General features: G+C 43.3%; 2 protein-coding genes across 5 annotated transcripts in view; one reads left to right on the forward strand and one right to left on the reverse strand.

Moving 5' to 3' along the window:
• The window catches only part of LOC117557188 (gamma-aminobutyric acid receptor subunit beta-3-like), a 65,929-nt gene that overhangs the window by 36,128 nt on the left and 12,881 nt on the right, over positions 1 to 16,920 (reverse strand). For 2 of the 4 annotated variants that reach the window (XM_034232896.1, XM_034232897.1), the window contains exons 2-4: positions 2,546 to 2,593; positions 907 to 998; positions 722 to 789 (exon numbers count right to left, since the gene is read on the reverse strand). In XM_034232896.1, the coding sequence (XP_034088787.1) occupies positions 722 to 789; positions 907 to 998; positions 2,546 to 2,593 (208 nt within the window). Of the gene's footprint in view, positions 1 to 721; positions 790 to 906; positions 999 to 1,103; positions 1,537 to 2,545; positions 2,594 to 16,920 lie in introns of those variants that run through there. The other 2 variants (XM_034232898.1, XM_034232899.1) reach the window with 1 other exon arrangement.
• Positions 4,134 to 16,920, forward strand: part of LOC117557189 (gamma-aminobutyric acid receptor subunit alpha-5-like) — a 28,480-nt gene continuing 15,693 nt past the window's right edge. Inside the window, exons 1-5 of the mRNA XM_034232900.1 lie at positions 4,134 to 4,441; positions 4,927 to 5,002; positions 6,229 to 6,341; positions 12,344 to 12,411; positions 13,602 to 13,822. Of these exons, the coding sequence (XP_034088791.1) occupies positions 4,420 to 4,441; positions 4,927 to 5,002; positions 6,229 to 6,341; positions 12,344 to 12,411; positions 13,602 to 13,822 (500 nt within the window). The 5' untranslated portion in view covers positions 4,134 to 4,419. The remainder of the gene's footprint in view (positions 4,442 to 4,926; positions 5,003 to 6,228; positions 6,342 to 12,343; positions 12,412 to 13,601; positions 13,823 to 16,920) is intronic.

Below are 16,920 nucleotides of genomic sequence, written 5' to 3' on the forward strand. Positions count from 1 at the left end.
GTCATAATGGTCACACCCAGGCACATGAAACATGTCTGGGCAGAGGTTTAGAGGTTGCATCAAAATCAATACCTTAAAATGTTTTCACTTGGACAGGTCATTCATGTGGGCTTAACATCTCTCAGTGTCTCTTATTTCAATGCAATGCGGGTCTTCATCTGTGGATATGTTAAGACACATCAGCCTGAAGAGACTTTTCTTCAAGTGCAGACGTGTGTCAACACAGGCCGAACTGCATCAAACTCACAAATGAGCAAATCAGGATCACAGCTCTCCCTTATGGGAGGACGCTCCTGAAACACTGAGGTTAACAAGCAGCGGTTTGGATACAAAGGAAAACACTTAAAGGGTGGAGAGTCCAACATCAGAGCATGTTTCCCTCACTCTGTGTCCTGCTCTGTATGTGGACTGTATTGATTGCCAAACCACTGTTGCAGCTCTAATCTTTCCTCTAAGTGAGCTACTGTGAGGATAAGCATTGTCAGGAGCTGCATTATGTTCATTTTGTACACCCGGGCTCTGTAAGGTAGCGCAGTGTGCAGCGTGTGAGATAAATATGTGTTACTGCTTACAGGAAACCCAGCCCATCACATAATGGCTCGGGAGGAGAGAGAAAAAACTGGATTTACATCCGCACTGTGAGTGCCAATGTACAGAGGCAGCAGGACTGCATACATTATGCGGTTGAGTAAACACAGAGAAACAGTGATAATGCACTCACCATGTTGACTTCTGACACCATGTCTATGCTGGCCACGTCTATGCTCATCCCCACTGCAACTGGGGCGCCTGCAAGAGGTTAAAAAGCACAATATGTAGAGGCCCTTTACACCTGACCACAACACTGTGAATGGCGCCAAACATAAAGCACAGGGGGGATTAGGGGGAGGTAAACATGGCACATACCTCCAAAGTCCGGCCTCAGTCGGATATCATAACCCTTCAGTAGTTTATCCACCGTCTCCTTCACGAAAGACATGTTCCCCGGTTCATTGACGCTGGAATGAGAGCAGAAGAAAGAAGGGGGGACATCACCTTCGCTCCGGCTGTCAATCAACCCGTACAATAACCTTGACTTCTCACAGAATGACAAAAGCACTCACCTTTTCGCGCAACACACAATCGAACCGACAACCAGTGCGGAAAAGACGCGAAATTGACGCACCCTGTGCAAAGGAAACATCACCCCTATTTTTTTGTATGTGCTTTTCTGCGTTGTTTACAACCACAACAACAGCAGCAACAGTCGAGACGGTTCCGGACGCTCTTTTAAAATCAGAGTAAATCCATTGATTGCCCGGAGAGGTGAAAGTCGACTGAGAAGAGGGGTAAAAGTCAGCAGCTGGCAGTGGATGGAGTCAGATGTGAAATATGGGCAGACATCCCCGACTTCAAACACTGGCTCCGGGTTGCCGTGTGTGACTGTGCAGAAGAAGAAGAAGCGGCTCTACATTCAGGATCTGAAGCGCATATTGATGAGGAGTGCGCGCGGGGTGCTGCTGCTGCTGGTGTCGGTGAAGGCACTCGGTTTGTTCAAATGTGAGACGAAGCCCAACACTTACACACTGTAAAAAACATCCACCAGTAGCTAATTTTAAGTCTTTCTTTTTTATATTTGAGGGGGAATATCCCAGAGCTGTTTCCCTTTATTGTAATGCATATAAAATCATTTCCAATGCATGAAGTGCTCTGTAAATTCTCTTCATTTTTTTATTATTTGGCGAATAATCTGCCTCTGTCTATTTTAGGTCTTGTGTTTTGATTGGATGTGGATGTTTAAAGGGTCACTATGGCTTTGTAACACTTACAGTAAGTTGTAGGATTCACAAGAGACATATTTCAAAGCAGCTTCAGACAAAATATTCTAACTTTAATTCATGAAAATATTCAGAAATGTTCAAAAACAGTGGATCCTACAATTCCCATAATATAATTTATTTGCATATTGTTATTCAACTCTCCCTGAAACTCGTTTTTAAATAATCTTTAACCTTTTTTAAGTTAAAGAGAATATTATGCAACTATTTCACAGTTCAAGTTGTGTTCCCCATGTTCCCTATGTCAAATGATATAATGCCTTATAAATATATTTCTCTTAATAGTACAAATTATTTAAGTTATATCCAAGACCCAATATCTAAGTAAGTAAAACAAGAATGGAGTTGAAACCATACATTTTTCCTCACAAAGTAATACATTTTAGGACTCAATATTGCTTCAAATTGGCTTAAATTAAGATGGACATTTTTTACAGTGCTCTTCACTCCATCTGCGCCAATCCCCTTTCCTGTAAAAATGGCGGGACCCGAACCATATCGAGGAGGGACAGGCTGTGTTTATCAACCTATTAATCGATGCTTGTGATTGATCCTTCAGTTTATCGCCTATAACAATCTAAAATGTAGGGCTGTAGCATTGATTATATTCAGACTGAGAGATATTGAAGTCGCCAGACACTCCGGATAATTAAACTCACAGTTGGAGAACCTCATTAATATAATAACCTGTGTGTGTCACACAGTGTGTGTGTTGTGACATTTCCTACCTCGTGTCATAGATGGCGAACAACTTCTTGTTTCCGTCAACAGCATTCCTGAAAGAAAAGGGCGATGACATCATTAATGCTAAAATAGCTTTTAGCCAATGAAAATGACTTAAATCACAACCATTAACATATCTATTGCTGGGAAATATTGGGGTCTCCTATTTTCACCATATGCTTGAATGGCTTTTAATTCACATTTGAGCAGTTTCATGAGCCTTAAATGTGTGTTTTTGTTGGATACTGTGTGTGTGTGTTTGCGTGCGTGTGTGTGCGTGCGTGCGTGTAAACTAATCTGTGCAGCCCTCTGTTTCAGGTAGTAAAGCAGGAGTCTGAAACAGTGGGATGCTTGCAGGGCAAAATATTGAAAGGCACTGAATTTCCTCTGGGAGAGCCCCTCACCCCCACTCTCTCATCTCCACACACACACACACACACACACACACACACACACACACACACACACACACACACACACACACACACACACACACACACACACACACACACACACCACACACACACACACACACCTCTCTCTCTCTCTTTCCTCACACACTTGCCCCCTCTGTCATCACTCTGCAGGAGCTGTCCGTGGTGTTGAAATCAGCCTCCAGAGGGGACACCATTTCGTGTTCGTGCTGTTACTTCCCCGCGCACAGACTGCCCCTCCAGACGGATTAAGTAGGCATGTTAAATATCACTAATTATACCGGCTGCGAAACGTGGATCTCGGCTTCCCTCTCATGGCAACCGTCAGGATGATAACGATTCCAGACTTTTCTGAAGAGGGCTTTAATTGCATTGCATGTTTTGACATATGTAGGCCTATGCATATTCATGATTTAACATAAATAAATCAGCATGCAAAAAATTGTTAGGCTGGTTGCATAAGCCAAATAAATGCCGTTTGTTGGTTGGTCTTGCAGTATTTTACTCACTCACCCAGATGTATAAAACTCACATCAAATTAACGTTTTCTTGAGCCTTCACAGACACCGTAAAAACATCCAGCAGCACTGTTTTTAATATCAGATGTGTTTTTTTTGTAACCATTTGTCTCAGACTTATGCAGTCAGCAGGTTAGTTACGTTAGTCTGCAGAAAGTGTGGAGTATCTCCGAAAAGGTGAGCAAATAACGTTAAAAGTAACTGAAAAGGGTTTGAAATAGCGAAAGTAATATATACATGGTTTAATAGTAGGCTACCATAGATCAGAGAAATGGTTGAGTTAAGATACAGGTATTAAACGGTGGAAAACGTGTCTTAAAGTCATGCAAATGTAAATGATCACAAATCCTAATGATTGATCCCCTGGGGCGAATTGGGTTACGTAAGATCTTTATATAATTGATCGATAACAGTTCAGATGAATATTTGAAGCATGGCAGGTGATGTTAATCTGACAGGGTGACGATAAGGGGAAAACTGATATGACACTTTAAATGTTGAATTCAGCGATAGCGTTTTAAATCCCGCACCTGATTTTGTTAACATCTGACTTCCCCCCCCTTAGTTTCCCTGCCAGTGCGCCTCCTCCTCCAAACCCACCAATGGGCAGCACCTATTATAAAAAAATGATTAGCCTGTGTTGCAGCACCAGCAGTAGGCGGTATAGCATCGGGACGGAAAAAAATGTGGAGAGAATCCAGTCTCCTGCGAGGCTGGCGGATAAACGCGTGTGATGCTGCTGCTGCAACACCTCTGGAGGCGATGCAGGAGCGGCGGTGCAGCAGACACTAAAGCGGGGAGACAGACACTAAAACACCGCCTGAGAGACAGCAGAAACACCGGAGGGGCTACGGAGGATTAGCTGATTGAACCCGTGATCGCCCAGATTCTTAGACGGAGACCCCCAGCCTCCATTCGCAGCATAAGATGGTGATGGATATGCATTCAGGTACCCCATTTCTTCTGGCTTTTTTTTGGTATAATTAGACACAGCATGGCAAATGAAAATGAGATTTTGTTGATGGAGAGAGTGGAAAAAGGTGACGGTGGAGGTGGTGGGGGGGTGGCCCGTGTGAAATGTAATGCACTGGATTCAAACGCAGTGGGAGATTTACACAATGGAGATCACACTGCAGAACATTCCTGTTCTTATGTATAGTCTTCATGATATCTAAGGATGTCTAGTGTATCTGTGAGGTAGGTGTTCTGCATGTTAAAGAGTTGCAACCTCATTGAGCAGAGATCGTCCCACCACTTGATTTAGTGATTCCTGTAATGCTCTGTCTGCAGCTGAGTTTCTTTGTGTGAGTTATTGGGATTTTTTTTTGTGCTAGATTTGTCATATTTAGAGGATAGTGAAACCCCATTGTTGTGTGTTTGGTGCATTCCTGATGACATTTGTTTTGTCTTTTTCTCTCTGTAATTGTGTTACAGCTAACAAAGTGAAGACCATTTCAATCATGGCGAGGCTCGTCTTTTCCCTCCTGCTCCTGTGTGGATGCCAAAATAGGTAAACAAAGAGCTGATAACGTCCCATTGTTACAGATGTCATGCTTTAGAAGTGGAGTGTGATTTCCATGCTAAACTAATGCTTTTATTACGAAAGCAAAATGTCTTAAAGTTGCTATTTGATCAATAATCTTCAACCATAAGTTGTGTTTTTCATATGCAAACACATTTGCTGCCCTTCCTCTCTTGATCTCACAACCAATCTGCACTCGGCTACATCGCTTCTTAAGTGTCCTGCTGTCGAGAAGACATCTTTGGGCGACGCTGTCAGTAAATCAGTGGAATCGCCACCTCTCATCAATGGCTTTGAGATCACGTTCACATCCTCCTGTAACCTTGTCTCTGTGGTGATGCCTGGGCTTGAACACAGTGTTCTTTGTAATAATAAAAGTCATATCCTCCCCACAGAAAAGAGATCTTCCCTGGGACACAACGCCTCACTTCTTGCCATATTTAGCAGGGGAGCTCATTTGTTTATATTTGGATCACATGCCAAAGCCTTAATCATCTCTACTGGTAGTAGTAAGCAGCACTTATGTTGAATAATTAATCACAACGAGCCTGTCCGTAATGTGGCGAGCTAATTCATCACAATAACCGTGTTCTGTCTGACTTCCAGTTTAACTGGGATGTTGGTCCCCCTCTTTACTCTTGATCCCTTGTTTCCTCTCCTAGTCTTTGCCTGTCCTCTTTCTTTGAATCTCAACACCCTTATTCCCTTCTTTCCTCTCTGCTTGTCAGCTTTCTTTGAATCTCAACACCCTTGTTCCCTTGTTTCCTCTCCTAGTCTCTGCCTGTCCTCATTTTTTGAATCTCAACACCCTTGTTTCCTTGTTTCCGCTCTGCTTGTCATCTTTCTTTGAATCTCAACACCCTTGTTTCCTTGTTTCCTCTCCACCTGTCCTCTTTCTTTGAATCTCAAAACTCTTGTTCCCTTGTTTCCTCTCCTAGTCTCTGCCTGTCCTCTGTCTTTGATACTCAACACCCTTGTTCCCTTGTTTCCTCTCTGCTTGTCATCTTTCTTTGAATCTCAACACCCTTGTTCCCTTGTTTCCTCTGTGCTTGTCATCTTTCTTTGAATCTCAACACCCTTGTTTCCTCTCCACCTGTCCTCTTTCTTTGAATCTCAAAACTCTTGTTCCCTTGTTTCCTCTCCTAGTCTCTGCCTGTCCTCTCTCTTTGATACTCAACACCCTTGTTCCCTTGTTCCCTTGTTTCCTCTCCTAGTCTCCTAGAGGCTCAAAAGGAGGCGGCGGCCAATGACAACAGCACAGTTTTCACGAGGATCCTTGACGGGCTCCTCGACGGTTACGACAACAGGCTCCGTCCGGGGCTTGGAGGTTTGCCTGAGATCTATTTTTAATCAACACAGTCATCTTACATTTTAAAGGTCCATGTCTCTTCTACATCAACATGTGTCCCCTCTTCTTCATGTCTCTTCTACATCAACATGTGTCCCCTCTTCTCCATGTCTCTTCTACATCAACATGTGTCCCCTCTTCTTCATGTCTCTTCTACATCAACATGTGTCTCCTCTTCTTCATGTCTCTTCTACATCAACATGTGTCCCCTCTTCTCCATGTCTCTTCTACATCAACATGTGTCCCCTCTTCTTCATGTCTCTTCTACAACAACATGTGTCCCCTCTTCTCCATGTCTCTTCTACATCAACATGTGTCCCCTCTTCTTCATGTCTCTTCTACAACAACATGTGTCCCCTCTTCTTCATGTCTCTTCTACATCAACATGTGTCCCCTCTTCTTCATGTCTCTTCTACATCAACATGTGTCCCCTCTTCTCCATGTCTCTTCTACATCAACATGTGTCCCCTCTTCTTCATGTCTCTTCTACATCAACATGTGTCTCCTCTTCTTCATGTCTCTTCTACATCAACATGTGTCTCCTCTTCTACATGTCTCTTCTACATCAACATGTGTCCCCTCTTCTTCACGTCTCTTCTACATCAACATGTGTCCCCTCTTCTTCATGTCTCTTCTACAACAACATGTGTCTCCTCTTCTACATGTCTCTTCTACATCAACATGTGTCCCCTCTTCTTCACGTCTCTTCTACATCAACATGTGTCTCCTCTTCTTCATGTCTCTTCTACATCAACATGTGTCCCCTCTTCTTCATGTCTCTCTACATCAACATGTGTCCCCTCTTCTTCATGTCTCTTCTACATCAACATGTGTCCCCTCTTCTTCATGTCTCTTCTACATCAACATGTGTCCCCTCTTCTTCATGTCTCTTCTACATCAACATGTGTCCCCTCTTCTTCATGTCTCTTCTACATCAACATGTGTCCCCTCTTCTTCATGTCTCTTCTACATCAACATGTGTCCCCTCTTCTTCATGTCTCTTCTACATCAACATGTGTCCCCTCTTCTTCATGTCTCTTCTTCATCAACATGTGTCCCCTCTTCTTCACGTCTCTTCTACATCAACATTTGTCCCCTCTTCTTCATGTCTCTTCTTCATCAACATGGTGTCCCCTCTTCTTCAGTCTCTTCTACATCAACACGTGTCCCCTCTTCTTCATGTCTCTTCTACATCACACGTTGTCCCCTCTTCTTTCATGTCTCTTCTTCATCAACATGTGTCCCCTCTTCTTCACGTCTCTTCTACATCAACATGTGTCCCCTCTTCTTCATGTCTCTTCTTCATCAACATGTGTCCCCTCTTCTTCGTGTCTCTTCTACATCAACATGTGTCCCCTCTTCTCCATGTCTCTTCTACATCAACATGTCTCCCCTCTTCTCCATGTCTCTTCTACCATCAACATGTGTCCCCTCTTCTTCATGTCTCTTCTACATCACCATGTGTCCCCCTCTTCTTCATGTCTCTTCTACATCAACATGTGTCTCCTCTTCTTCATGTCTCTTCTAACATCACCATGTGTCCCCTCTTCTTCATGTCTCTTCTACATCAACATGTGTCCCCTCTTCTCCATGTCTCTTCTACATCAACATGTGTCCCCTCTTCTTCATGTCTCTTCTACATCAACATGTGTCCCCTCTTCTTCATGTCCCTTCTTCTTCATCAACATGTGTCCCCTCTTCTCCATGTCTCTTCTACATCAACATGGTGTCCCCTCTTCGTCATGTCTCTTCTACATCAACATGTGTCCCCTCTTCTCCATGTCTCTTCCTACATCACCATGTGGGTCCCCTCTTCTCCATGTCTCTTCTACATCAACATGTGTCCCCTCTTCTTCATGTCTCCTCTACATCAACATGTGTCTCCTCTTCTTCATGTCTCTTCTACATCAACATGTGTCCCCTCTTCTTCATGTCTCTTCTACATCAACATGTGTCCCCTCTTCTTCATGTCTTTTCTACATCAACATGTGTCCCCTCTTCTCCATGTCTCTTCTACATCAACATGTGTCCCCTCTTCTTCATGTCTCTTCTACATCAACATGTGTCCCCTCTTCTTCATGTCTCTTCTACATCAACATGTGTCCCCTCTTCTTCATGTCTCTTCTACATCAACATGTGTCCCCTCTTCTTCATGTCTCCTCTACATCAACATGTGTCTCCTCTTCTTCATGTCTCTTCTACATCAACATGTGTCCCCTCTTCTTCGTGTCTCTTCTACATCAACATGTGTCCCCTCTTCTTCATGTCTCTTCTAGCATCAACATGTGGTCCCCTCTTCTTCATGTCTCTTCTACATCAACATGTGTCCCCTCCTTCTTCATGTCTCTTCTAAATCAACATGTGTCCCCTCTTCTTCATGTCTCTTCTTCATCAACATGTGTCCCCTCTTCTTCACGTCTCTTCTACATCAACATGTGTCCCCTCTTCTTCATGTCTCTTCTACATCAACATGTGTCTCCTCTTCTTCGTGTCTCTTCTACATCAACATGTGTCCCCTCTTCTCCATGTCTCTTCTACATCAACATGTCTCCCCTCTTCTCCATGTCTCTTCTACATCAACATGTGTCCCCTCTTCTTCATGTCTCTTCTACATCACCATGTGTCCCCTCTTCTTCATGTCTCTTCTACATCAACATGTGTCTCCTCTTCTTCATGTCTCTTCTACATCACCATGTGTCCCCTCTTCTTCATGTCTCTTCTACATCAACATGTGTCCCCTCTTCTCCATGTCTCTTCTACAATCAACAATGTGTCCCCTCTTCTTTCATGTCTCTTCTACATCAAACATGTGTCCCCCTCTTCTTCATGTCTCTTCTACATCAACATGTGTCCCCTCTTCTCCATGTCTCTTCTACATCAACATGTGTCCCCTCTTCTTCATGTCTCTTCTACATCAACATGTGTCCCCTCTTCTCCATGTCTCTTCTACATCACCATGTGTCCCCTCTTCTCCATGTCTCTTCTACATCAACATGTGTCCCCTCTTCTTCATGTCTCCTCTACATCAACATGTGTCTCCTCTCTCCTTCTTCATGTCTCTTCTACATCAACATGTGTCCCCCCTCTTCTTCATGTCTCTTCTACATCAACATGTGTCTCCCTCTTTCTTCATGTCTTTTCTACATCAACATGGTCCCCTCTTCTCCATGTCTCTTCTACATCAACATGTGTCCCCTCTTCTTCATGTCTCTTCTCACATCAACATGTGTCCCCTCTTCTTCATGTCTCTTCTACATCAACATGTGTCCCCTCTTCTTCATGTCTCTTCTACATCAACATGTGTCCCCTCTTCTTCATGTCTCCTCTACATCAACATGTGTCTCCTCTTCTTCATGTCTCTTCTACATCAACATGTGTCCCCTCTTCTTTCGTGTCTCTTCTACATCAACATGTGTCCCCCTCTTCTTCATGTCTCTTCTACATCATCATGTGTCCCCTCTTCTTCATGTCTCTTCTACATCAACATGTGTCCCCTCTTCTTCATGTCTCTTCTACATCACCATGTGTCCCCTCTTCTCCATGTCTCTTCTACATCAACATGTGTCCCCTCTTCTTCACGTCTCCTCTACATCAACATGTGTCTCCTCTTCTTCACGTCTCCTCTACATCAACATGTGTCTCCTCTTCTTCACGTCTCTTCTACATCAACATGTGTCCCCTCTTCTCCATGTCTCTTCTACATCAACATGTGTCCCCTCTTCTTCATGTCTCTTTTACATCAACATGTGTCCCCTCTTCTTCATGTCTCTTCTACATCAACATGTGTCCCCTCTTCTCCATGTCTCTTCTACATCAACATGTGTCCCTCTTCTTCATGTCTCCTCTACATCAACATGTGTCCCCTTCTCATGTCTCTTCTACATCAACATGTGTCCCCTCTTCTTCATGTCTCCTCTACATCAACATGTGTCCCCTCTTCTTCATGTCTCTTCTACATCAACATGTGTCCCCTCTTCTTCATGTCTCTTCTACATCAACATGTGTCCCCTCTTCTTCATGTCTCTTCTACATCAACATGTGTCCCCTCTTCTTCATGTCTCTTCTACATCAACATGTGTCCCCTCTTCTCCATGTCTCTTCTACATCAACATGTGTCCCCTCTTCTCCATGTCTCTTCTACATCAACATGTGTCCCCTCTTCTCCATGTCTCTTCTACATCAACATGTGTCCCCCTCTTCTTCATGTCTCTTCTACATCAACATGTGTCCCCTCTTCTTCATGTCTCTTCTACATCAACATGTGTCCCCTCTGTGGAAAGAGACTCTGAAAGTTTCAGGAACAAAGATTCTTTCTCTTTTTGATCAATTTCTATAAAAACCTGTCTGAAAATGAGCTGATCAGATTTTGGCCACTTTATGATGTCATAACGATGTGTTGTCTTGTGTAACCATTAGCCAATCAGCAACCAAGGTAACCCCCCCCCCCCCCCCTTATCACCTGGATCTCCTCCTAGAGCACCATTGAGTTCTTTGTAACCAAATGTCTCTCAGAGGGGCGTGGGGGAGGGGCTCCTTATTTTCATCTAAAGTAACACACAGAGAATCAGCACTTTGGAAACAGGGCTGAAACAGAGGGGATTATGGGTAATGCTGCAATGATCTGTTTGGTGTTTCAGCCAATCAGAGACAGGTTCTGTATATATCTGAGACCTGTGATATATTGATGGAAAACAGTATAATAGGGGACCTTTAAATATCATAATACCACAGTCAAACTACCCAGCATGCCAACCTGAATCTGCTGTGGGAGGCCTTGTTTCCCGTTGATATTTCATGCACCGTTTCATTGGATATTGCTGGGAGATTGACAGATACAAGGGTGGAAACTGTGCGAGCAGATGTGGAGTTTAACTCCCATGTCAGCTGAGGTGAACACATGTTTTCAGACGCTGTGTGTCCTCCTGATCCACGGCGAGGATCATGTATGCATTCAGGTGTTTTTCTTGTACACCAGCAGAGTAGAGGAGAGTAAATCAATCAGGCTTCAACATGTTGCTAAGGTGTTTTATTCACACTCTTCACCCTGGCAACAGCAGATAACCTTGAGAGCCATTGCCATTCAAAAGGTGCAGATTTATTTTTCTAAAGGCCCCGCTGAAATAAAAAGCTTTTCAATTTTTCAAACCTTCCCTAGCTTCTCGTTCTTTACCGGGCGGCACTTGACTCCGCTGATTTTCTTTTTCCTCCACCGCTCTTTATTTTGTCCTCAGTACATCAGTCATCATTACAATTTGTTCCCCGAGTACAGAGTGCTTGAACCATAATGGGGAAGAAACTAGGCTTTTGAATGCCGAATGCCTGATGTGTCATGGCTGAAGCCTGCTCTCACATCCTGGTAACGGTTGCTACCCTTCACAAGAGGACCTATAAATACATAGCAGAAAAACATTCAGGCCTTCAGTCGGCACTCAACAAGCTGCTCAGGAACACATTTACATGCATAGTGAGGATGAAGTTGGCTTTGCTTGTACACATGACAAAAATAACGTAATGTAAATACAGATTTTTATCCTGTACAGCTGCCATTTTAACTGATGTTGGTTTTTAATTGGGAACATTGATTACATTGCTCTATCTACCTTTCATTTGACCAAGTTTCCCTCTAACTAGTTAAAATTGTCTTTGTGTAAAAGAGTCTGAAACTAGCCCTGAGAGGAAAACCAAGTGAATATCTTGTTTTTGTTGAGTTTTAGTGACACAAAAAGACACTTGAGGACCCTTTTATTCACTATTTTCTTACCTCTTATAGACTAATCAATGATGAAACTAATCCTTAGTTGCATCCTCTGCGCTGTTAGATTTAATGCGGCTCTTGTCAGGGGAGAATAAATTGACTTACGGATGGCTTATCAACTCCAATATCTGTCCTGTATTACTTCATTTTAAAAAACGATTCAATAATGCTTTTTCTCTATCTTTTTAATGACCTCCCAACATTCTCACATTCTCTCTCTTAACAGAAAATGTCACCGAGATCAAGACGGATATTTTCGTCACCAGCTTCGGCCCGGTGTCTGACACAGAGATGGTGAGTTCATCTGAGTAAATACACAGAGAGATTGGCTTTGCTGGGTAAACACACACACTCTCACACACACACTCTCACACACACACACACACACACACACACACACACACACACACACACACACACACACACACACACACACACACACACACGTCTCCAACGCCCACCCAGACTACTGTAGGTATTTTTAGATGGAAACATATATTTACATTTGATGAGACGGGCCCCACTGCTCACGCTGTTTCCCGGGATGAACGCTCCGGTCCTGGTTGTCTCTTTGAAGATTGGATTTGTTTTAGCTTCATGTAAATGAGGCTGACTGAACGTGGATGACATTTAAGATTTAATGCAACATGGCTGGCCCATACCCACTTGTTCATCCCTTTATTAATACATTCTCGTATGAACTATACGGTTCCACTTGGCTGGCATTAAATCTTCTTTTTCATTAAATCTCCCATTACACCCGGCCATATCCGTGGCTCACTTTGACACAGCAGTTGCCACTTTCCCATAATTGACTTGAAGAAGGTATTGACAGCAGTGCATGAATGATTAACGAAATGCTGCGAGAGACTTGAATAGTTTTTGCGGTCCATAAAAGCTTATATGCCAGCGCCACTAACAGCGCTATTATTCTGCTGGATGGAGCGTTCGTTTCCTGTTCGTTTGTCGTTGTTTTCCTAGCTTGAAACGGGTCGATATTTCACACATGAGCACATTCATGATGGATCTCCACAGTGCTTGATCTGCAAAATTCTAGTGGATGTATGAAGGCATTAAGGAGGAGTTGCTGCACAATGTTGGACCATTCTGCGCTGATTGACAATTGGCTGCTAAGTAGCAAGTTAAATGAGCTTCTTCTGTGTTAATGCACTTATTTGTAGCTCTGAAATGAGACACCAAAAAGCTCCATTAGGGAAGAAAATGATGCTGCAGCAGAGGCTCTACATAACTTTAAATCCTTGTTTTGGGTAAATACACCACCAGATGAAATGAGCTCTGAAACTCGAGAGTGAAATAGACTCTAGAACTTTCTGCCTTTGGCACCCTTCAGCATGTTTTGAGATATAATTGATCAGAGAGCAGGCAGATTGGTAAACATGAGAGCAGTGTGCACTTCACTGACATCCCGTACTACATATTTCTGGTGGAAATCTCTTGAAATGTTCCTGTTTCTCTGGTCTCAGGAGTACACCATCGACGTGTTCTTCCGTCAGAGCTGGAAGGACGAGCGTCTGTGCTTCAAAGGGCCCATGGAGATGCTGCCGTTGAACAACCTGCTCGCCAGCAACATCTGGACCCCCGACACCTTCTTCCTTAATGGAAAGAAATCTATCGCTCACAACATGACCACGCCCAACAAGCTGCTGAGGCTCCAGGATGACGGCACTTTGCTTTACACCATGAGGTACATCTCCTTCCGACTAAAATGTTGTTCAAATGAAGGAAACCTGGCTTTTATGAGCTCATGCTGCTTTTATAGGAGGTTAGTAAAAGGCACATTTTTTAAGAGTGCTTTGAAGATGAAAAAACAAGCTAGCAAGGCCAACATAATTCACATTTCAGCTTTGAATTAAGAGAGGAATCCAGTGCTAAAAGCCTTCAGTGTGGCACTCAGACTGTGGGAGAACAGTGCCACCCAGTGGCCAATCACAGGCACTTGTTCTGGAAAAGTCAGTATTAAAATAAGTGCAAATATTTCAAGTATTTCCTTAAATTTGTTCTATTTTTTGCTTTTGAAATCGCATTGAGACATACTTAATGACGCATATTAGTGTCTCTTTAAATGAGACGGCAGAAGAAGGTCATCAATTATGAAACGCAGCCTCATTGTGAACTATAGTTTTGGCAGTCATGGAGTGAACTATAGTTTTTGGCAGTAGTGTAGAGGCAAATAAAAAAAAGAAACAAGCAGATGGTGAGCACTCGTAAAATTAAACCACCAGTATTTAAACTTAAAAAGCTGAAAGAAAGGAACAAATGATGTAAAATTGAGCTGCGATGCTTTCTGACATAAAAAAGGTTGTTTTCGTTTAGCAGAACAGCGGTGTGAGCACAAGGACTCGCCGTGACCTTTTCCCCAGAGAATTAGAATAATTCTGTGCTTATCCTCAGGAGTTACTGTAGCTGCAGGACTTAAGAGTGACTGTATCACAGATGAGAGCACTCTATCTGATACCAGTAACATCCACCGGGAGAATAACGCTGCATGGAGGACAGATTATCCATATGCAACCGCCCGGACACATATCTGAAGAAGAGCGCACTTACACTCACCTCTTTGTCACATGCATCCAACGCAGTGCGAAGCGCGTCCTAATCAGTTATGGTGGCGCTCAACTTTGACCTCGAGGCTTAACAAGTGAAGGATTGTGTGTGTGTGTGTGTGTGTGTGTGTGTGTGTGTGTGTGTGTGTGTGTGTGTGTGTGTGTGTGTGTGTGTGTGTGTGTGTGTGTGTGTGTGTGTGTGTGTGTGTGTGTGTGTGTGTGTGTGTGTGTGTGTGTGTGTGTGTGTGTGTGTGTGTGTGTGTGTGTGTGTGTGTGTGTGTGTGTGTGTGTGTTCCCATACGTGTTGTTTTATGGAAATGTATTCATACATGTATTCATATCAGGATGCAGAAATGTGTGCAGGAGAGAAAGGGCTTTGATAATCTAAAAATGGCATCACGTTCCCTGCCTCAGCCGAAACGAGGCAGCAGTGGGTTGCCTTTAATCGTCTAATTGTTACAGTGCTGTGCCCGTCATTACCAGCAGAGCTTATCCACAGGCAGCACTGGTTTTATTTCCTGCATACACACACACACACACACACACACACACACACACACACACACACACACACACACACACACACACACACACACACACACACACACACACACACACACAGGCCATCTGGGCACTCGGAGGTTACAGCCAACACAACGATGGGTTTGTTAATGTGTTTTACATGCCTCTTTGCATTGACTGTTATTCTATTTTTCAATTTGTTATCAAGAAAATAAGGGAATACATTATAATTTCTAGCAAAAATCGAACTAGTTATTTACATATATAGTATATGTTATTTTTTGCATACAAATACATTAAGAAACAGACACTGTAATCAATCAAAACAAATACATTCTTGACAAAGAATGATGTGAAGATGACACACCTGTCTTCTATATCAACTAATTATTGCATTTAAAAGCTGCTTGATTATTATTAATAGTTGTTGAGCCTATTAACAAACAGAAACCCCTTTAAGCAGGTGCAGCATGCCGTAAATGGAGTAAATACAACATGTGTACGTTCCTATAAGATTCACACACACTTTGTCCACCCAGCCATCATGGAAACGGCTCGTACAACATTCACACTCGCAAGCAGAGGGACAGACACACTGTCATGTCACATTACAGACATTCCCACACACCCACACACACCACTTCCACATGCGGGTGCGAATGAGAGCTCATGTCATTTGAAAAGCATTACTCTGAGGATGGCTTGGCTTTATGGAGCACATTTGTATGCATTTGTCTCCGTGAATAATTCATAAAATGCCCCTTTTCACAACGCTCCGCGAGCTTAATGCACACGGAGCCTGATGGCGGTCCATTACAGCCGGCTGCAACATGTACGGCTTAATCAGCTGCTGGAAATCTCCACACTACCACAGAGTGAGTGCATTACACACCATTATCATTAGGGACAGATATTTTCATTCATGCTCCTGGTGCTGCCTTTAGACTGCTGGCCTTCTCTGTAATCATTACAACGGGCTACCATACTGACTGTGTATGATTTATCAAATATAATCACACTTTCTAATTTGTTTCATGTATTTACACTTCTAAAACATTCCTTGTCTATATGACATATCCCCGCCTCCCATGAGACCGACTGTATGTGATACAAGTTGTTAAAAATGTGCTTGTTGGTGTCCAAAGACAGATGGCTGTGTGTGTTACAGCCTAAAGCCTCAAGACACTCAACTCAGCCCTTTCTGCTTTTGTCCCGTCGTCCAAGTTCTCCACTTTTCTGCAGGATCAGGCGTATTGCAAACCCTAGATTTCCCACAGGTGTGTCTGTGTGATGAACTGCTTTTTACTGAGTCCATACTGGCTGAAAGGAAGCATGAGACTCCATTGACAAAAGCCCTATTAAAGTCACACAGCATCCAAAAACGAACCTGCCAATCAGCGTAGAGAAGAGCATAATAGCACCACACAAATCGACACTATCCTTTTCAAAGAGACTGATCTAATCACAGCCCAAATTAAAAGCATCTATCATTACAGGCATCCCTGCTAGCGGGGCAAGGCCACATGCATAATTAGGACATGGTATGATAGCCAACAGTCATGTATTTATCCCAAAGACTCTCCGAACACAATCCTTCAGCTGTTTCAGACACAATAATGCAATTGGATAATCCTGCAGTGATGTGGAAAGCCAGCTGAGTCCCCAGTCAGCTCTGTAGGGACCAGCGATGGCCCCTTACCCCACTTTGCAACGCTCT

Source organism: Gymnodraco acuticeps, unplaced genomic scaffold (assembly GCF_902827175.1).
Source record: "Gymnodraco acuticeps unplaced genomic scaffold, fGymAcu1.1, whole genome shotgun sequence".
NCBI classification, from domain to species: domain Eukaryota; kingdom Metazoa; phylum Chordata; class Actinopteri; order Perciformes; family Bathydraconidae; genus Gymnodraco; species Gymnodraco acuticeps.